The sequence below is a fragment of the Oncorhynchus mykiss genome, chromosome 9 (genome assembly GCF_057628025.1).
Source record: "Oncorhynchus mykiss isolate SJ-2025 chromosome 9, ASM5762802v1, whole genome shotgun sequence".
In the NCBI taxonomy this organism is placed as follows: Eukaryota; Metazoa; Chordata; class Actinopteri; order Salmoniformes; family Salmonidae; genus Oncorhynchus; species Oncorhynchus mykiss.
In genome coordinates this window covers 46,154,272-46,176,525 of record NC_143030.1, presented here as the reverse complement: position 1 = coordinate 46,176,525, position 22,254 = coordinate 46,154,272, and the positions used below count along the sequence as shown (strand labels likewise).

General features: G+C 44.3%; 1 protein-coding gene across 2 annotated transcripts in view; it reads right to left on the bottom strand.

Moving 5' to 3' along the window:
- LOC110532096 (protein bassoon) overlaps positions 1–22,254 on the bottom strand; it is a 200,593-nt gene that overhangs the window by 123,103 nt on the left and 55,236 nt on the right. For both annotated transcript variants that reach the window (XM_036988011.2, XM_090184322.1), the window contains exon 2: positions 20,956–21,469. In XM_036988011.2, coding sequence (XP_036843906.2) covers positions 20,956–21,469 — 514 coding nt within the window. The remainder of the gene's footprint in view (positions 1–20,955; positions 21,470–22,254) is intronic.

Here is a 22,254-nt window from a genome sequence, read left to right as displayed (position 1 = left end):
AGAAGCGGGACAGGAAACATCAAAAGAACTCACTTCAATAAGCTTAAATGGGACTTCACACACACCCACATTCTGTTTCCTTCCCTCTCCTTTATTCTCCCTCTGTCTCTTCCTTCCTTTGCTTCCTCTCTCCAGTCCATCTATCTCACCTCACTCTCCCCCACTCGCCCCTTTCTCTCTCCCTAAACCACACACACACACAGGCTGGCGCATACACACAGATACAGGCTGGCACACACACACACACACACACACACACACACACACACACACACACACACACGTTCACTTTCTTCATACTCTGCAGACAAGTCTTCAGAAGTCTCCCTCTCAGTGGGAACACTCATTCCCACTGAGTTCATTAGTTTCTGGGCCTTAACTTTCACAGAACTAACTTTGCCTTCATTACTGTAGCTCGCTGGGGCCAGACTTCATTCTCTTCAAGTTGAAACACATTTCTTGAGATATGAATCTTTTTTCACTGCTGGGTGAGTATAACATACGTTTCTAATGTACAACTTTTCACTCTAGTTTTCTTTTCTTTAGGAAGTGAGCAGATTTATGTTCAGCTAAGATTGTCGTCCTGCTGGAATCTATCTGAGATTTTCACTCTCAGACCTGTTAAGGTACAGTGAGGGAAAAAATTATTTGATCCCCTGCTGATTTTGTACGTTTGCCCACTGACAAAGAAATTATCAGTCTATCATTTTAATTGTAGGTTTATTTGAACAGTGAGAGACAGAAAAACAACAACAAAAAAACAGAAAAACACATGTAAAAAATGTTATAAATTGATTTTCATTTTAATGAGGGAAATAAGTATTTGACCCCCTCTCAATCAGAAAGATTTCTGGCTCCCAGGTGTCTTTTATACAGGTAATGAGCTGAGATTAGGAGCACACTCTTAAAAGGAGTGCTCCTAATCTCAGCTTGTTACCTGTATAAAAGACACCTGTCCACAGAAGCAATCAATCAATCCGATCCCAAACTCTCCACCATGGCCAAGACCAAAGATCTCTCCAAGGATGTCAGGGACAAGATTGTAGACCTACACAAGGCTGGAATGGGCTACAAGACCATCGCCAAGCAGCTTGGTGAGAAGGTGACAACAGTTGGTACGATTATTCGCAAATGGAAGAAACACAATAGAACTGTCAATTTCCCTCAGCCTGGGGCTCCATGCAAGATCTCACCTTGTGGAGTTGCAATGATCATGAGAACGGTGAGGAATCAGCCCAGAACTACACGGGAGGATTTTGTCGATGATCTCAAGGCAGCTGGGACCATAGTCACCAAGAAAGCAATTGGTAACACACTGCGCCGTGAAGGACTGAAATCCTGCAGCGCCCGCAAGGTCACCCTGCTCAAGAAAGCACATATACAGAAGTTTATATGAAGTTTGCCAATGAACATCTGAATGATTCAGAGGACAACTGGGTGAAAGTGTTGTGGTCAGATGAGACCAAAATGGAGCTCTTTGGCATCAACTCAACTCGCCGTGTTAGGAGGAGGAATGCTGCCTATGACCCCAAGAGCACCATCCCCACCGTCGAAAATGGAGATGGAAACATTATGCTTTGGGGGTGTTTTTCTGCTAAGTGGACAGGACAACTTCACCCCATCAAAGGGACGATGGACGGGGCCATGTACCGTCAAATCTTGGGTGAAAACCTCCTTCCCTCAGCCAGGGCATTGAAAATGGGTCGTGTATGGATATTCCAGCATGACAATGACCCATTAAAATGATAGACTGATCACCACCCCCCACAACAACTCGCCCAAGCCTTCCCCATTTCTCCTTCTCCCAAATCTGCTCAGCTGATGTTCTGAATGAGCTGCAAAATCTGGACCCCTACAAATCAGCCGGGCTAGACAATCTGGACCCTTTCTTTCTAAAATGATCTGCCAAAATTGTTGCCACCCCTATTACTAGCCTGTTCAACCTCTCTTTCGTGTCGTCTGAGATTCCCAAAGATTGGAAAGCAGCTGCGGTCATCCCTCTCTTCAAAGGGGGTGACACTCTTGACCCAAACTGCTACAGACCTATATCTATCCTACCATGCCTTTCTAAGGTCTTCGAAAGCCAAGTCAACAAACAGATTACCGACCATTTCGAATCTCACCATACCTTCTCTGCTATGCAATCTGGTTTCAGAGCTGGTCATGGGTGCACCTCAGCCACGCTCAAGGTCCTAAATTATATCTTAACCGCCATCGATAAGAAACATTACTGTGCAGCCGTATTCATTGATCTGGCCAAGGCTTTCGACTCTATCAATCACCACATCCTCATCGGCAGACTCGACAGCCTTGGTTTCTCAAATGATTGCCTCGCCTGGTTCACCAACTACTTCTCTGATAGAGTTCAGTGTGTCAAATCGGTCTGCTGTCCGGACCTCTGGCAGTCTCTATGGGGGTGCCACAGGGTTCAATTCTTGGACCGACTCTCTTCTCTGTATACATCAATGAGATCGCTCTTGCTGCTGGTGAGTCTCTGATCCACCTCTACGCAGACGACACCATTCTGTATACTTCTGGCAATTCTTTGAACACTGTGTTAACAACCCTCCAGGCAAGCTTCAATGCCATTCAACTCTCCTTCCGTGGCCTCCAATTGCTCTTAAATACAAGTAAAACTAAATGCATGCTCTTCAACCGATCGCTACCTGTACCTACCCGCCTGTCCAACATTACTACTCTGGACGGCTCTGACTTAGAATACGTGGACAACTACAAATACTTAGGTGTCTGGTTAGACTGTAAACTCTCCTTCCAGACCCATATCAAACATCTCCCATCCAAAGTTAAATCTAGAATTGGCTTCCTATTTCGCAACAAAGCATCCTTCACTCATGCTGCCAAACATACCCTTGTAAAACTGACCATCTTACCAATCCTCGACTTTGGCGATGTCATTTACAAAATAGCCTCCAATACCCTACTCAACAAATTGGATGCAGTCTATCACAGTGCAATCCGTTTTGTCACCAAAGCCCCATATACTACCCACCATTGCGACCTGTACGCTCTCGTTGGCTGGCCCTCGCTTCATACTCGTCGCCAAACCCACTGGCTCCATGTCATCTACAAGACCCTGCTAGGTAAAGTCCCCCCTTATCTCAGCTCGCTGGTCACCATTGCATCTCCCACCTGCAGCACACGCTCCAGCAGGTATATCTCTCTAGTCACCCCCAAAACCAATTCTTTCTTTGGCCGCCTCTCCTTCCAGTTCTCTGCTGCCAATGACTGGAACGAACTACAAAAATCTCTGAAACTGGAAACACTTATCTCCCTCACTAGCTTTAAGCACCAACTGTCAGAGCAGCTCACAGATTACTGCACCTGTACATAGTCCACCTATAATTTAGCCCAAACAACTACCTCTTTCCCTACTGTATTTAATTTATTTATTTATTTTGCTCCTTTGCACCCCATTATTTTTATTTCTACTTTGCACATTCTCCCATTGCAAATCTACCATTCCAGTGTTTTACTTGCTATATTGTATTTACTTTGCCACCATGGCCTTTTTGCCTTTACCTCCCTTATCTCACCTCATTTGCTCACATCGTATATAGACTTGTTTATACTGTATTATTGACTGTATGTTTGTTTTACTCCATGTGTAACTCTGTGTCGTTGTATGTGTCGAACTGCTTTGCTTTATCTTGGCCAGGTCGCAATTGTAAATGAGAACTTGTTCTCAACTTGCCTACCTGGTTAAATAAAGGTGAAATAAAATGTATTTGTCAGTGGGCAAACGTACAAAATCAGCAGGGGATCAAATACTTTTTCCCCCTCACTGTTCTCTCTCTCTCTCTCTCTCTCGACAGACAGACAGACAGACAGACAGACCTTGTCAGGGGGATGATGAGTGAGTTCTGCTGTGCAGCGCTGGGTGCTGTTGAAAGGCAATACTTCTGCAGCTCTATGCCTTATACTGGCCAGGCTAAGACATGAGAGGCAGGAGAGAGTAGAGTTCTTCAAAGTAGCCACCCTTTGTCTTGATGACAGCTTTGCACACTCTTGGCCTTTTCTCCAACAGCTTTATGAGGAATGCTTTTCCATTTGTCTTAAAGGATTTCCCACATATGCTGTGCACTTCTTGGCTGCTTTTCCTTCACTCTGCGGTCCAACTCATCCCAAACCATCTCAATTGAGGTCATATGATTGTGGAGGCCAGGTCATCTGATCCAGCCTGGAGATGTGTTTTGGGTCATTGTCCTTTTGAAAAACAAATGATAGTCCCACTAAGCGCAAACCAGATGGGATGGCATATCGCTGCAGAATGCTGTGGTAGCCATGCTGGTTAGGTGTGCCTGGAATTCTAAATAAATGACAGACAGTGTCACAAGCAAAGCACCATCACACCTCCTCCTCCATGTTTCACGGTGGGAACCACACTTGCGGAGATCATCCGTTCACCTACTCCACATCTCACAAAGACACGGCGGTTGAAAAATCTAAAAATGTGGACTGCTCAGACCAAAGGAAAAAATGTCAAACGGTCTAATGTCGATTGCTCGTGTTTCTTGGCCCAAGCAAGTCTCTTCTTCTTATTGGTGTCCTTTAGTAGTGTTTTTTAAATATTTTTTTACAGCAATTCGACCATGATGGCCTGATTCACGCAGTCTCCTCTGAACAGTAGAGATGTATCTGTTACTGTCCAAACCTTTGACTGGTACTGTATATATGAATTGGCCAAACTATTAGAAAAGTCCACAGCACCTGGTCCCACCCTGCATGAGGAAGTTAAATCCCTGCTGTGTACAGATAGACCATCTACAACATAATTGAAATATCCTACATCGGTTCTATCAACATGGTCCCTCACAGTAAGCTTCAAGAAGACAAAAAAACATGATTTCACAAAAAAGATCAGAATCCTAAGACTTAAAACACAGTAGGAACGGAAGACACAGAACACACTACAGTCTATTCATATCTAAGCTCTACAGGTAATTTATGCTTGGCTGTCAACGAACTGAAAGAGAAAGCAAGAAGGGCTTGTTATGTATCGAAAGACAAATTCAAATTGTCATATCATTTGGAACCTGGCTCAATGCATATAATATATTCAAATCTACAATTTAAGCAATTGCCTTATTTGGAAGTGAGGAGTGGGGTCCGCTCAAGATATATGAAAAAAATGGGACAAACATCTAATTGATATCCTAATGCAGGATTCTGCAAAAGCATTCTTAGAGTACAGAGAAAAGCCCCAAATAATGCATGCAGGGCAGAATGAGGGCAATATCTATGACTAATTCATATCTCAAAACAGGCCATCAAATTCTATAACCACCTAAAAAACAAGCCACCCCCACTCTTACCGCCACTGTACAACACACTGAAATGCTAAGAGATTAACGTAGAAACAATTCCCCTCATCCTGATGCTAAATTCACAAACTACTACAAACCCAGCAAAGCCTCAGGACAGCACTCAGACAGTCTGGCCCAAACAAATTATAAGCAAACAAAAAGAAAATGACATTACCTATTGAGAAAACAAAACATTACAAAATCTCAAAGTGAAATTAAATGCTATTTGGCCCTAAACAGACAGTACATGGAGGCAGACTATCTGACCCCTGTGACTGATAGAAAACAGAGAAAGAAATTGACAATGTACAGACATGGTGAGCGTAGCCTTGCTATTGAGAGAGGCCGCCATAGGCGAGAGAGAAGACAGGCTATGTGTCCACTGACCACAAAATGAGATGGAAACTGAGCTGCACTTCCTAATGTCGCCAAATGTATGACGAAATAAGACACGCATATTCCCCTCCGAAGGACCCCAAAAGAATTAGAAATCAAATAAAATATTGACAAGCTACCGTATCTGTTGACTAGCTACCGTATCTAGCTACCGTATCTATTGACAAGCTACCGTGTGCACTCACCACAGCAACATTTGTGTTGCGATAAGGAAAGGATTATGAGTGGAGAACAAACACCAAAGTAAATCAAACCTAAGCTATAGTTATCTGTTTCTTTAGTTTTCCTTGCCATTTGTACTTCTACTTTTTGCACACACAGGACACACACCTGCACACACACAGCTGCCTGCTGAGGGGGCCCTATTGGAACCAGCTTGCTAAAGGGGGCATAGTGGAGCCAGCAAGTGGTGTAAGGTTGGAGTAGGTCAATTAGTTTGTCAGTTATTTTATCTTCATTTATAGGCCATTTTATATTTTATTTTGAGTGTATAGACCGACAGCGTGTACAGATCCAGACCGAACCACTAATTTTTGTGTTTGTTTTTGCACATAATATAATAATTTAACATTTCAAATGTCTTACTATTTTGAAACTTTTGTGCGTTTAATGTTAACTGGTCATTTGTGATTGCTTATTTCCCTTGCCTTGACAATGTCAACATATGATTCCCATGCCAATAAAGCCCAATTGAATTGAATTGAGAGAAAGAGATCGAAAGAGAGAGAGAAAATGAGAGAGAAGTCTGCTTGTGTTCTCTTGCCAACTCCCTGACAGTCATTGTCACGCATTATATGGCATGATAATTCCAAAGAATTGGCAAGAGAGCAGAAAGAGCTTTGAATGAGGGGAGGCCTTACAAACAGGCACTTTGAGGTGGCGAAAGGCTGGGGCTGTACATGTCTGACACAGGATATGGTGAGAACATACTTCGGATTTCTGGATTTACTCACTGTAACAAAAGTCTCCGCAATCACTCATTTACGTTTGTAAACACTGCAACAAAGAGCCATTGTTAAACACACTAAATGACACTAGAGGGCCGTATCAAAAAGATACAAAACACTGCACAAGCCCAGAGTGGACATGAACATGTGGTACTAAACGTCACACTAAACGTCAAACACTGTGTTGTGGATCTAACCTAATCTCTGACTCATAAGCAGTCGCACAAATAGCTATTAGTGGATGCAAAAGAAATAAGAACCTATTCAGGTTGAGCGTGTATGAGATCATGGTGAGAAGTACCATTGATTTGATCTGTGGACAAGCCAGACGGGACTTTGAGAGATCTGGTGGAGGACAGGAAGGAAGACAGGAACACATTAACGGCTGTTGCCTAGTCGCAGAAAAGACCTAGTGATTCCTTCTATTAATTCAGAGCCAAATTTCATTACAAAGACGACATGAATTGCACAAGGCCAGACAAGGGGAGCACAGAGATAGACTAATCAGTTGTATTAATTTCCAAATCTACACAGACATGAATGACTTGTCTTGGGGGTCCACGAGTCTCCCAATTCAAGGGCAGTAAGAGAACAATAGGAAATCACTGATCACAATCAGTTTTAAATCAGGATTCGAAGTGTGCTTTAAATACAACATAATGTCAGTTAATCCCGTGTTAAACGGCTCATCCTTGGCAGATTGATCAAGTCTGTTCCTCTCTCCTCTGTGTAGAGGGAGGGAGTAGTGGCCTCTGGTTAGTGGAGTCACTCTGGAAGGCATTTCTATTATGCCTATTGGATTTAGCCTAGTGTGATATTGTTGGATTCTTGTGTCAAACTGTCAAACACATGAACTGTGTCAAACACATGAATTGTGTCAAACTGTCAAACACATGAACTGTGTCAAACACATGACCTGTGTCAAACTGTCAAATACATGAACTGTGTCAAACACATGAACTGTGTCAAACACATGAACTGTGTCAAACTGTCAAACACATGAACTGTGTCAAACTGTCAAACACATGAACTGTGTCAAACTGTAAAACACATGAACTGTGTCAAACTGTCAAACACATGAACTGTGTCAAACTGTAAAACACATGAACTGTGTCAAACTGTCAAACACATGAACTGTGTCAAACTGTCAAACACATGAACTGTGTCAAACTGTAAAACACATGAACTGTGTCAAACTGTCAAACACATGAACTGTGTCAAACTGTAAAACACATGAACTGTGTCAAACTGTCAAACACATGAACTGTGTCAAACTGTCAAACACATGAACTGTGTCAAACTGTAAAACACATGAACTGTGTCAAACTGTCAAACACATGAACTGTGTCAAACTGTCAAACACATGAACTGTGTCAAACTGTCAAACACATGAACTGTGTCAAACTGTCAAACACATGAACTGTGTCAAACTGTCAAACACATGAACTGTGTCAAACTGTCAAACACATGAACTGTGTCAAACACATGAACTGTGTCAAACTGTCAAACACATGAACTGTGTCAAACACATGAACTGTGTCAAACTCAAACACATGAACTGTGTCAAACTGTAAAACACATGAACTGTGTCAAACTGTCAAACACATGAACTGTGTCAAACTGTCAAACACATGAACTGTGTCAAACACATGAATTGTGTCAAACTGTCAAACACATGAACTGTGTCAAACACATGAATTGTGTCAAACTGTCAAACACATGAACTGTGTCAAACACATGAATTGTGTCAAACTGTAAAACACATGAACTGTGTCACTGTCAAACACATGAACTGTGTCAAACTGTCAAACACATGAATTGTGTCAAACTGTCAAACACATGAACTGTGTCAAACACATGAATTGTGTCAAACTGTCAAACACATAAACTGTGTCAAACACATTAACTGTGTTAAACTGTCAAACACATGAACTGTGTCAAACTGTCAAACACATGAATTGTGTCAAACTGTCAAACACATGAACTGTGTCAAACACATGAATTGTGTCAAACTGTCAAACACATGAACTGTGTCAAACACATGAACTGTGTCAAACACATGAACTGTGTCAAACTGTAAAACACATGAACTGTGTCAAACTGTCAAACACATGAACTGTGTCAAACACATGAACTGTGTCAAACTGTCAAACACATGAACTGTGTCAAACTGTAAAACACATGAACTGTGTCAAACTGTCAAACACATGAACTGTGTCAAACTGTCAAACACATGACCTGTATTAAACTGTCAAACACATGAACTGTGTCAAACTGTAAAACACATGAACTGTGTCAAACTGTAAAACACATGAACTGTGTCAAACACATGAACTGTGTCAAACTGTCAAACACATGAACTGTGTCAAACACATGAACTGTGTCAAACTGTAAAACACATGAACTGTGTCAAACTGTAAAACACATGAACTGTGTCAAACTGTCAAACACATGAACTGTGTCAAACTGTCAAACACATGAACTGTGTCAAACTGTAAAACACATGAACTGTGTCAAACTGTAAAACACATGAACTGTGTCAAACTGTCAAACACATGACCTGTATTAAACTGTCAAACACATGAACTGTGTCAAACTGTCAAACACATGAACTGTGTCAAACTGTAAAACACATGAACTGTGTCAAACACATGAACTGTGTCAAACTGTCAAACACATGAACTGTGTCAAACACATGAACTGTGTCAAACTGTAAAACACATGAACTGTGTCAAACTGTAAAACACATGAACTGTGTCAAACTGTCAAACACATGAACTGTGTCAAACTGTCAAACACATGAACTGTGTCAAACTGTCAAACACATGAATTGTGTCAAACTGTCAAACACATGAACTGTGTCAAACTGTCAAACACATGAACTGTGTCAAACTGTCAAACACATGAACTGTGTCAAACTGTCAAACACATGACCTGTATTAAACTGTCAAAAACATGAACTGTGTCAAACTGTAAAACACATGAACTGTGTCAAACACATGAACTGTGTCAAACACATGAACTGTGTCAAACTGTAAAACACATGAACTGTGTCAAACACATGAACTGTGTCAAACACATGAACTGTGTCAAACTGTAAAACACATGAATTGTGTCAAACACATGACCTGTATTAAACTGTCAAACACATGAATTGTGTCAAACTGTCAAACACATGAACTGTGTCAAATTGTCAAACACATGAACTGTGTCAAACTGTCAAACACATGAACTGTGTCAAACACATGACCTGTATTAAACTGTCAAAAACATGAACTGTGTCAAATTGTCAAACACATGAATTGTGTCAAACTGTCAAACACATGAACTGTGTCAAACTGTCAAACACATGAACTGTGTCAAATTGTCAAACACATGAATTGTGTCAAACTGTCAAACACATGAACTGTGTCAAACTGTCAAACACATGAACTGTGTCAAATTGTCAAACACATGACCTGTATTAAACTGTCAAACACATGAATTGTGTCAAACTGTCAAACACATGAACTGTGTCAAACTGTAAAACACATGAATTGTGTCAAACACATGACCTGTATTAAACTGTCAAACACATGACCTGTGTTAAACTGTAAAACACATGAATTGTGTCAAACTGTAAAACACATGAATTGTGTCAAACACATGACCTGTGTTAAACTGTCAAACACATGAACTGTGTCAAACTGTCAAACACATGAACTGTGTCAAACTGTCAAACACATGAATTGTGTCAAACTGTAAAACACATGAACTGTGTCACTGTCAAACACATAAACTGTGTCAAACACATGAACTGTGTCACACTCCTCCTCTTTTCCCCTCCTCACTCCTTCCTCTAACTCCTCCTCTTTTCCCCTCCTCACTCCTTCCTCTAACTCCTCCTCTTTCCCCTCCTCACACCTTCCTCTAATTCCTCCTCTTTCCCCCTCCTCACACATTCATCTAACTCCTCTTTTCCCCTTCGCACACCTTCATCTAACTCCTCCTCTTTTCCATCCTTCTCCTCTTTTCCATTCTCTCTTTTTCCTTTACCCTTTATACCCCTCTCCCCCCCCTCCTCAGCAATGAGGGGTGTGTTCTCCGCCTCCTCTCAGTTTTGCTGCCCCTTTCTTGACATTAGGGAGTGAACGTTATTCATAATAAGGGTTACATGGAGAAAATCAAACCTCTGAAATGAAAATGGATGGCCCTCCCTTCAACAAAATATACACTGCTCAAAAAAATTAAGGGAACACTTAAACAACACAATGTATCTCCAAGTCAATCACACTTCTGTGAAATCAAACTGTCCACTTAGGAAGCAACACTGATTGACAATACATTTCACATGCTGTTGTGCAAATGGAATAGACAACAGGTGGAAATTATAGGCAATTAGCAAGACACCCCCAATAAAGGAGTGGTTCTGCAGGTGGTGACCACAGACCACTTCTCAGTTCCTAAGCTTCCTGGATGATGTTTTGGTCACTTTTGAATGCTGGCGGTGCTTTCACTCTAGTGGTAGCATGAGACGGAGTCTACAACCCACACAAGTGGCTCAGGTAGTGTAGCTCATCCAGGATGGCACATCAATGCGAGCTGTGGCAAGAAGGTCTGCTGTGTCTGTCAGCGTAGTGTCCAGAGCATGGAGGCGCTACCAGGAGACAGGCCAGTACATCAGGAGATGTGGAGGAGGCCGTAGGAGGGCAACAACCCAGCAGCAGGACCGCTACCTTCGCCTTTGTGCAAGGGGGAGCAGGAGGAGCACTACCAGAGCCCTGCAAAACGACCTCCAGCAGGCCACAAATGTGCATGTGTCTGCTCAAACGGTCAGAAACAGACTCCATGAGGTTAGTATGAGGGCCCAACGTCCACAGGTGGGGGTTGTGCTTACAGCCCAACACCGTGCAGGACGTTTGGCATTTGCCAGAGAACACCAAGATTGGCAAATTCGCCACTGGCGCCCTGTGCTCTTCACAGATGAAAGCAGGTTCACACTGAGCACATGTGACAGACGTGACAGAGTCTGGAGACGCCGTGGAGAACGTTCTGCTGCCTGCAACATCCTCCAGCATGACCGGTTTGGCGGTGGGTCAGTCATGGTGTGGGGTGGCATTTCTTTGGGGGGCCGCACAGCCCTCCATGTGCTCGCCAGAGGTAGCCTGACTGCCATTAGGTACAGAGATGAGATCCTCAGACCCCTTGTGAGACCATATGCTGGTGCGGTTGGCCCTGGGTTCCTCCTAATGCAAGACAATGCTAGACCTCATGTGGCTGGAGTGTGTCAGCAGTTCCTGCAAGAGGAAGGCATTGATGCTATGGACTGGCCCGTCCGTTCCCCAGACCTGAATCCAATTGAGCACATCTGGGACATCATGTCTCGCTCCATCCACCAACGCCACGTTGCACCACTGACTGTCCAGGAGTTGGCGGATGCTGTAGTCCAGGTCTGGGAGGAGATCACTCAGGAGACCATCCGCCACCTCATCAGGAGCATGCCCAGGTGTTGTAGGGAGGTCATACAGGAACGTGGAGGCCACACACACTACTGAGCCTCATTTTGACTTGTTTTAAGGACATTACATCAAAGTTGGATCAGCCTGTAGTGTGGTTTTCCACTTTAATTTTGAGTGTGACTCCAAATCCAGACCTCCATGGGTTGATAAATCTGATTTCCATTGATCATTTTTGTGTGATTTTGTTGTCAGCACATTCAACTATGTAAAGAAAAAAGTATTTAATAAGAATATTTCATTCATTCAGATCTAGGATGTGTTATTTTAGTGTTCCCTTTATTTTTTTGAGCAGTGTATTTCACCCAAACCCTCGCTGAACACTTGAGAAAAAAACAAGTGACCCTCCCCTATACCCAAAATAATAATTAAAACATATTTATTTATTTTTATTTCACCTTTATTTAACCAGGTAGGCTAGTTGAGAACAAGTTCTCATTTGCAACTGCGACCTGGCCAAGATAAGGCATAGCAGTGTGAACAGACAACACAGAGTTACACATGGAGTAAACAATTAACAAGTCAATAACACAGTAGAAAAAAGGGGAGTCTATATATACATTGTGTGCAAAAGGCATGAGAAGGTAGGCAAATAATTACAATTATGCAGATTAACACTGGAGTGATAAATGATCAGATGGTTATGTAAAGGTAGAGATAGAGATATTGGTGTGCAAAAGAGCAGAAAAATAAATAAATAAAAACAGTATGGGGATGAGGTAGGTGAGAATGGGTGGGCTATTTACCAATAGACTATGTACAGCTGCAGCGATCGGTTAGCTGCTCAGATAGCAGATGTTTGAAGTTGGTGAGGGAGATAAAAGTCTCCAACTTCAGCGATTTTTGCAATTCGTTCCAATCACAGGCAGCAGAGAACTGGAACGAAAGGCGGCCAAATGAGGTGTTGGCTTTAGGGATGATCAGTGAGATACACCTGCTGGAGCGCGTGCTACGGATGGGTGTTGCCATCGTAACCAGTGAACTGAGATAAGGCGGAGCTTTACCTAGCATGGACTTGTAGATGACCTGGAGCCAGTGGGTCTGGCGACGAATATGTAGCGAGGGCCAGCCGACTAGAGCATACAAGTCGCAGTGGTGGGTGGTATAAGGTGCTTTAGTGACAAAACGGATGGCACTGTGATAAACTGCATCCAGTTTGCTGAGTAGAGTGTTGGAAGCAATTTTGTAGATGACATCGCCGAAGTCGAGGATCGGTAGGATAGTCAGTTTTACTAGGGTAAGTTTGGCGGCGTGAGTGAAGGAGGCTTTGTTGCGGAATAGAAAGCCGACTCTTGATTTGATTTTCGATTGGAGATGTTTGATATGGGTCTGGAAGGAGAGTTTAGAGTCTAGCCAGACACCTTGGTACTTATAGATGTCCACATATTCAAGGTCGGAACCATCCAGGGTGGTGATGCTGGTCAGGCGTGCGGGTGCAGGCAGCGAACGGTTGAAAAGCATGCATTTGGTTTTACTAGCGTTTAAGAGCAGTTGGAGGCCACGGAAGGAGTGCTGTATGGCATTGAAGCTCGTTTGGAGGTTAGATAGCACAGTGTCCAAGGACGGGCCGGAAGTATATAGAATGGTGTCGTCTGCGTAGAGGTGGATCAGGGAATCGCCCGCAGCATGAGAAACATCATTGATATATACAGAGAAAAGAGTCGGCCCGAGAATTGAACCCTGTGGCACCCCCATAGAGACTGCCAGAGGACCGGACAGCATGCCCTCCGATTTGACACACTGAACTCTGTCTGCAAAGTAATTGGTGAACCAGGCAAGGCAGTCATCCGAAAAACCGAGGCTACTGAGTCTGCCGATAAGAATACGGTGATTGACAGAGTCGAAAGCCTTGGCAAGGTCTATGAAGACGGCTGCACAGTACTGTCTTTTATCGATGGCGGTTATGATATCGTTTAGTACCTTGAGCGTGGCTGAGGTACACCCGTGACCGGCTCGGAAACCAGATTGCACAGCGGAGAAGATACGGTGGGATTCAAGATGGTCAGTGATCTGTTTGTTGACTTGGCTTTCGAAGACCTTAGATAGGCAGGGCAGGATGGATATTGGTCTGTAACAGTTTGGGTCCAGGGTGTCGCCCCCTTTGAAGAGGGGGATGACTGCGGCAGCTTTCCAATCCTTGGGGATCTCAGACGATATGAAAGAGAGGTTGAACAGGCTGGTAATAGGGGTTGCGACAATGGCGGCGGATAGTTTCAGGAATAGAGGGTCCAGATTGTCAAGCCCAGCTGATTTGTACGGGTCCAGGTTTTGCAGCTCTTTCAGAACATCTGCTATCTGGATTTGGGTAAAGGAGAACCTGGAGAGGCTTGGGCGAGTAGCTGCGGGGGGGGGGGGGGGGAGCTGTTGGACGAGGTTGGAGTAGCCAGGCGGAAGGCATGGCCAGCCGTTGAGAAATGCTTGTTGAAGTTTTCGATAATCATGGATTTATCGGTGGTGACCGTGTTACCTAGCCTCAGTGCAGTGGGCAGCTGGGAGGAGGTGCTCTTGTTCTCCATGGACTTCACAGTGTCCCAGAACTTTTTGGAGTTGGAGCTACAAGATGCAAACTTCTGCCTGAAGAAGTTGGCTTTAGCTTTCCTGACTGACTGTGTGTATTGGTTCCTGACTTCCCTGAACAGTTGCATATCGCGGGGACTGTTCGATGTTAGTGCAGTCCGCCACATGATGTTTTTGTGCTGGTCGAGGGCAGTCAGGTCTGGAGTGAACCAGGGGCTATATCTGTTCTTAGTTCTGCATTTTTTGAACGGAGCATGCTTATCTAAAATGGTGAGGAAGTTACTTTTAAAGAAAGACCAGGCATCCTCAACGGACGGGATGAGGTCAATGTCCTTCCAGGATACCCGGGCCAGGTCGATTAGAAAGGCCTGCTCACAGAAGTGTTTTAGGGAGCGTTTGACAGTGATGAGGGGTGGTCGTTTGACTGCGGCTCCATAGCGGATACAGGCAATGAGGCAGTGATCGCTGAGATCCTGGTTGAAGACAGCGGAGGTGTATTTGGAGGGCCAGTTGGTCAGGATGACGTCAATGAGGGTGCCCTTGTTTACAGAGTTAGGGTTGTACCTGGTGGGTTCCTTGATGATTTGAGTGAGATTGAGGGCATCTAGCTTAGATTGTAGGATTAATTAAAACATAAAGTGGACAGCAGAGAACATCCTTACCATTTACTCTCACTTCTTGGACAGATCAGAGCCTTATATATGTCGTTTTAGAAACTGTTCTTTGTCTTGTAAGCATTGCATGGCAACACAGGAATTTTGATAGCACACATGGCTGCTGGGCAGAAGGTTGTGAGTTCACAGACCACTGTGGACAAGAGTAAGGGCGGAAAGATCTCCTTTATAGTAAAAGCATTGCTTGGGTCCATCAACGTATTTGCAGGTCCGAGAAGAAATTGCCTTTCATAAACATTTCATACCACACAAATTACCAAAATGACAGGCTAAGAACGGACAGAGAGACAGGCCTATGTGTTCATCTTATCATATTTCACCAATGCCAAATCAGTGAGTACGGTCACATGCACACATTAATGCGATAATTGTTAATAGTCAGATGAATATAATAGTTTTATTAAAGCGTTCACATGTTTTACACGTAGAACGACTCCCCAAACAATCCTGTTACATGGACACATCTGAAAAGGCTACCTGATGGCGCTCTGATAAACGCAGAAAATCGGCAATCAAAATAAACATTGTACCACAGCGAACAATATTTTTGGGAAGCATATTTGATTCTGAGTTGGGACATAGAAAGTTTGCAATGTGAAAATGACTTCTAAGATGCATACATTCCGTTGTTTCCGAACTCACTTCACTCGCGCTGAAGAGGGAGGCTCTCGGCTGATGCTGGCACATGTGCAGAACAAATACACCACTGTAATGCCGATTAAGGTGTTCACATGACGTAATCACTCGAAAGATTGCTCAGAACACCAGGTGTTTTAATCAGCGTGCGGTTACTTTGATTTTGACCTTACGCCGATTGAGATAAACTGAGTAAGGAGTTTACGTGACTATTGCATAATCTATAACCTACTGCCGTAATCCGTTTAATATCAAATTATTAGCGTGCATGTCAACGTACTCAGTGTGTCTTGTTTGCAACGTAACTGTCCCTGTTTGCAAATAATTTAATATGAGACGTCATTAGGATTTTGAGCTTGGTAGGCTTCTTTCAAAACCTAGGCCTACCTTTCAACCCCAGACAGTAGGCCTACCTTTCCACCCCAGACAGTAGGCCTACCTTTCAACCCCAGACAGTAGGCCTACCTTTCCACCCTACTACCTTTCCACCCCAGACAGTAGGCCTACCTTTTCACCCCAGACAGTAGAACTACCTTTCCACCCCAGACAGTAGGCCTACATTTCCACCCCAGACAGTAGGCCTACCTTTCCACCCCAGACAGTAGGCCTACCTTTCCACCCCAGGCAGTAGGTCTACCTTTCCACCCCAGACAGTAGGCCTACCTTTCCACCCCAGATAGTAGGTCTACCTTTCCACCCCAGACAGTAGGCCTACCTTTCAACCCCAGACAATAGGCCTACCTTTCCACCCCAGACAGTAGGCCTACCTTTCCACCCCAGATAGTAGGTCTACCTTTCCACCCCAGACAGTAGGCCTACCTTTCCACCCCAGATAGTAGGTTTACCTTTCCACCCCAGACAGTAGGTCTACCTTTCCACCCCAGACAGTAGGCCTACCTTTCCACCCCAGACAGTAGGCCTACCTTTCCACCCCAGACAGCAGGCCTACCTTTCCACCCCAGACAGTAGGCCTACCTTTCCACCCCAGACAGTAGACCTACCTTTCCACCCCAGACAGTAGGCCTACCTTTCCACCCCAGACAGTAGGCCTACCTTTCCACCCCAGACAGTAGACCTACCTTTCCACCCCAGACAGTAGCACTACCTTTCCACCCCAGACAGTAGGCCTACCTTTCCACCCCAGACAGTAGGCCTACCTTTCCACCCCAGACAGTAGGCCTACCTTTCCACCCCAGACAGTAGCACTACCTTTCCACCCCAGACAGTAGGCCTACCTTTCCACCCCAGACAGTAGGCCCACCTTTCCACCCCAGACAGTAGGCCTACCTTTCCACCCCAGACAGTATGTCTACCGATGCAGAAAAATATAAGCTTTAACTGCTGGCTACTCTTCTTCCATAACTTAACCCAACGAGACAAGGTCACAAGTGTTTCCCTTAAAGATGTCTGGGTTTAAACATCTTCTATTGTACCGAAAGTGAATAGCTTAATCGATTGATAGTGACAAAATTAGGTTACTTCCCTTCTCAATTTTATGTCTCCTCGGTTTTATTTATTGTTTGAACTTAACTGCCTGGTTCACTGACACAGAGTTAGGATATTTAAAGAGTGCTTCGTGGGTGGAGGAATTGGCCCGACAAAAATCTATATAACGTTATATAGAAGCCTAAAGACAAATGTATTCTGTCAAAGAGGTAGCCCTACCTCTTATTTCTTCGGAAGAAATAGGCTCCAACACAAAGCCCTCTTGTTGTTAGTCTAATTAAAATGAAGACGGTTGAAATGAATAATGTCAACTGGAATTTGCTTACTTCAGCACCATGAGCACCATGAGCTGTCTATTTCCGATTGATTGCGCTGTGACTGCTGCTTCAAGTTTCAGGACCACAATGTAAGTTACTCAAACATGGCTTATTGTGAGGACAATAACTCTGATAAACACATCATGGGCAAGGAACATATTGTGTTTATTGAAATCAATTATCGTTGTAGGAAGCTATTAAGGTTGACCTCTAGTCCTCCTCATCTTTGCGCTCTCCTTCTCAAATTGAACATAACATAGGCTATAGGCTAGTCCAGGTGCAAGATATAGCGTCTTTTGGACTTGGCCTAATCAAAATCTATTTTCTGAAGAATTCTTTGACTCTCGCCTTGATCTGCCACAGTAGGCTTACACAGCACAGCACTGGTTAGGCAGCACAAAAAAATATATTTTTTAGCAAGAGCAAAGCAGGCTGGGGCTCAGGGTTGGAATATCTATTTCGGTGTGTAAGGCAGCCTAGTTTTATTTACACCATCCCAGCAGCTATCTTAGAACAGTGGAGGCTCCTCAGAGGAGGAAGGGGAGGACCCTCCCCCTCAGTGAATTAAAAAAAAAACATTTTCAGATAAAACTATACTAAATATATTCAAGTCACCAGGGTAAAAAAAAAAAACACGCCCTGTTAAGAACTCTTTTTATTTTTTAAAATATTTTTATATATATTGACTTTCAATGTTTAATTGATTAAAACACACTGTTTTGCAATGAAGGTCTACAGTACCCTCAACAGCGCTCTCTGGGGCCGCATCATGGTGTAGCCGGAGGACAGTTAGTTTCCGTCCTCCTCTGGGTACATTGAATGCAATACAATCAATACAAAACCTAGGAGACTGATAGTTTTCTCCCCCTTCCATGCAGATAAACAGTAATTATGACAACTTCTGGAGGATGTCCTCCAACCTATCAGAGCTGACATGTTGTCGACCCAATCAAAATATCTGAGAATCAATCTAGTACTGAAAGCATAAGCTAGAGCTAGCATTGCAGTGCAGAAAATGTGGTGAATAGTTGACTCAAAGAGAGAGAATGACAATAGGTGAACGATTTTTAACAAATTAATTTCTTTAGAAATGAAGGAGTCGCAAGAGAGGGAGAGAGAGAGATAATTAGTTGTATTTGTTTTTTACTTTCACTTATCTAGCAAATGTAGCTAGCTAGTTTAGCCTACTCAAACACCTGGCTCAAACAGAGCAGGATGCTATGTTAGCTAGCTGGCTATGGCTATCCAACACTGGACCTCTTACAAGTCAAGGTAAGCTTTTGGTTTTACAAATGTATTGTCAACGGGGCCCGCCGGTAAAACTGCTAAACTGCTTGCTGTACACTGTACTGCATGATTGTAGCGGGTTTACTAACGCGTTAATTCTAGGCGCTAGCTGTGTTGGCTAATATGGTGACAACAGTGTAGGCTGTGTGTAGTGGTTAACGGTAATGGGATGAAGGTTTGGCTTGGAAAGGTTTTTTCATCTGTTTTGTTGTGCACTGAAGTCCACAAACGAAGGGAAAAGGTGAGAGGAGGAGAGCGCGTAGATGAGGAAGAAATTATACAACGAGCAAATTATCATGCGGTTTGTATGTGGTTGCTATGAAAGTAAACTGTGCTTACGGTTATCAGAGGTGTGTTCATTCTGCCAATTCTGTTGAAAAACATTTCTTAAATGAAAGCAAACGGAGCGAAACGGAGATAAGCATACTTGAATTTGTCACTGTTACCTTGATTACTCACTTTTTTCTCTCGACCTGTGTGCACCTACGTTGTAAACGTTCATTCATGGGCTAGGTTGTAGCAACCTAATGATGGGTATAGGGAAAATTTGAGTGTCATGTTGTAACCTAAACCTGTCGGTGTTACTTTGAGCTTGGTGAATGGAAAATGAATGACAGTCATCCAATATGCTCAAATAGAAATAAATCTATGCTCATAAAAACAAAAACAAAGTCCTCCCTTATCTTAAACGGCACCGACCGCCACAGTCTTAGAAATATAACTTTGCTCCCTGCTTCTCCAAACACGACCCTGCCCTGGACTACATATATATTTTTTAAACTAAACCCTCCCCTGAAATTGAAAAAGCATGACCCTCCCCCATTTTACTACAGGTACCCATTCTGTAAATTTCAATCCATCCCTTACGTCTAAGTGCACCTTCGGGCATTTACCATACACCCTACACCCTACACACTCCATCCTGCCTTAGTAGACTAATGGAGATTCTGTCATCGCCTCGAGAGAAATTACTGCCACTTACCAATACACACACTCTCACTCTTTCTCCCCCCTTCTCTCTTTCTCCCTCATCGCTCTCTTTCTTGGCCGTGTTTCTCTAACACTCCACTTCCCACTCTCTCTTCATCATTTCCCCACATTCTCTCTCTCCCTGGTCCCACTCCCAGAATATAATACACCCAAATGACTCTCACAATAAGACATGATGGCAGGCCGACTAGAACTCATCTCAACACTGCGGTGGGGTTAGATCCGTGCCTCGGTGGCTCTCTCCGCTCCGGAGAGAACACTGCTTCGTCCGCATCCTTGGGGCGAAAAACATGCCACAGCATCTCCTCCCTCACTTCATTCTCTAAAACCTGCCTACCTGGTGCCGCTTGCCCGCCTGCCCACACGTTGAGGGGAAGGACAGAGAGACGGCCTCCCTGTCAATCTCCTGCCAATGGCTGCTGTCAAAACAGAAGCTGACAAGCGAGATCGACGAAGACGCTAAGACGGCCTAGGCGGGACACCCTACTGACAGCAGGCTCTGTCGGGCTCTCGCCGAGAGAGAGAGAGGTCACAGAAACTGGAGACACAGGAGATGGGAGAGCTTCACACTCATTAAGGAAGGGCCTTTTCGATGTCTGGGACTCAGAGATTGGAGAAGACTAAATGACATATATCTGCATGAGAGAGACTTGAGTCTATAGAAACTTACTTCTTTAGGCCTCACACCAGGACTCCGCAAGGTCTCTAGATATAAAAGGATGTGCTTATTTTTGTGACTAAACATGAAGCGATAAGGTGCCCCTTAAGAGCTGATCTGGAGTCAGTTTTATTTAGTAGACTGGTTGCATTCCCTAAGTATTAAGGTATGGAGAACACTGATCCTAGACCAGCACTCTGGACTGGAGCCAATGGCACCTCTAGCTGTATTAGAGTCAGCATGTTAACAGGCAGTGCTTGTTGCTTACCTCTGTGAGGTGGGGGTTGGGGTTGAAGCCACACTGGTTGCAGACGGTGGAGCGGCACTGTGTGCAGGTGTTGTAGTTTGGCAGGGCCGGCGGATTGGTCAGCTCCGTGGTGGAGCAGAGTGGGCACAGCTTGCTGACGGGCATGGGGGCGATCTGGGGCACTGAGTAGGGTGAGGTGGGAGTGATCCCACGGTCCGGGGACATTGAGGAGGAGCGACCCGTCCGGCCACCCGAACCGCTAAAGTCCACCTGGAGGTTTCGTCTGGAGGCGTGCTGACCGGGCTGACCGGGGCTCTGGCCATGCTGACCTGGACCACCACCCATCCCAGCACCCATCCCTGGCCCATGACCCTGAGCCTGCCCTGGGCCTGGGCCGTGGCTTGAGCCATGGACTAGGCCTGAGCTATGCTGCATCGGCCTGTGGCTCTCTTGGTTGGCCAGTCTCTGACCTCCTCCTCCACCCATTCCTCCGTAGCCAGTCTGCATCCCAGATTTAGGACTCCCCATGGGAACCCTGAAGAAAAACAACAGGAATCAAATTATTTTCAAATATAACATCCCTTCTGTTTAGCTCTTCTACAGATTGTGAACAATATATTTGGTGGTTTGGTCAGTATGCCTGAATCTTATTATTCTATCAAAAAATGTCCCTCACCTCCGGCTAAGACCGAAACAAAACACTGAAAAACTGCTCTGATCTGGGGAAAGCATCAATTTGGATCAAAGAGAACCACAGTAGTTCCGGCCAATCATTTGCTTAATTTGCTTCAGTTGATTCATGGGGAGTTTGACACAAGTATTCATTGTAGGGAGAGACCTATTTTGCGACAGCCTGAGTCGGTATGAGACATTTGCTTTCAGCTACATGTGAATGTCACAAAATCTCTCTCATCCACCCCCACGCCTTAGATCTGAAGTTACTGTCTCCAAATTCACATCTACTCAAAGCCCTGCGAGCCAGACTTCACCTAGTGACCTTCACATGGAGCGGACTTAGGGAGGCAGTACGTGCGTGTGTACACTTAATACAGTCTCATCTGGTCTAATGATGTTAAATGTCTCCTGGCAGCTCTCATCACAGTTTGCCCTCTTCACTGTAAGCTCTACCCCAGCAGGTAAAAGGCTACAAAGGCCACAGGAGCATCAAACCAACCAGGCGGCTGGAGCAAAGTGCTATAATGAGGGGTTCAACACATAGAAAGCAGGCTAAAGTGCATACGTTTTTTTTTTTGCAGGCTGTCCGGTAGCTTCTACCGTGCTTGTGCCATTTCAGCACCATGAGCCATTTCAGCACCGTTT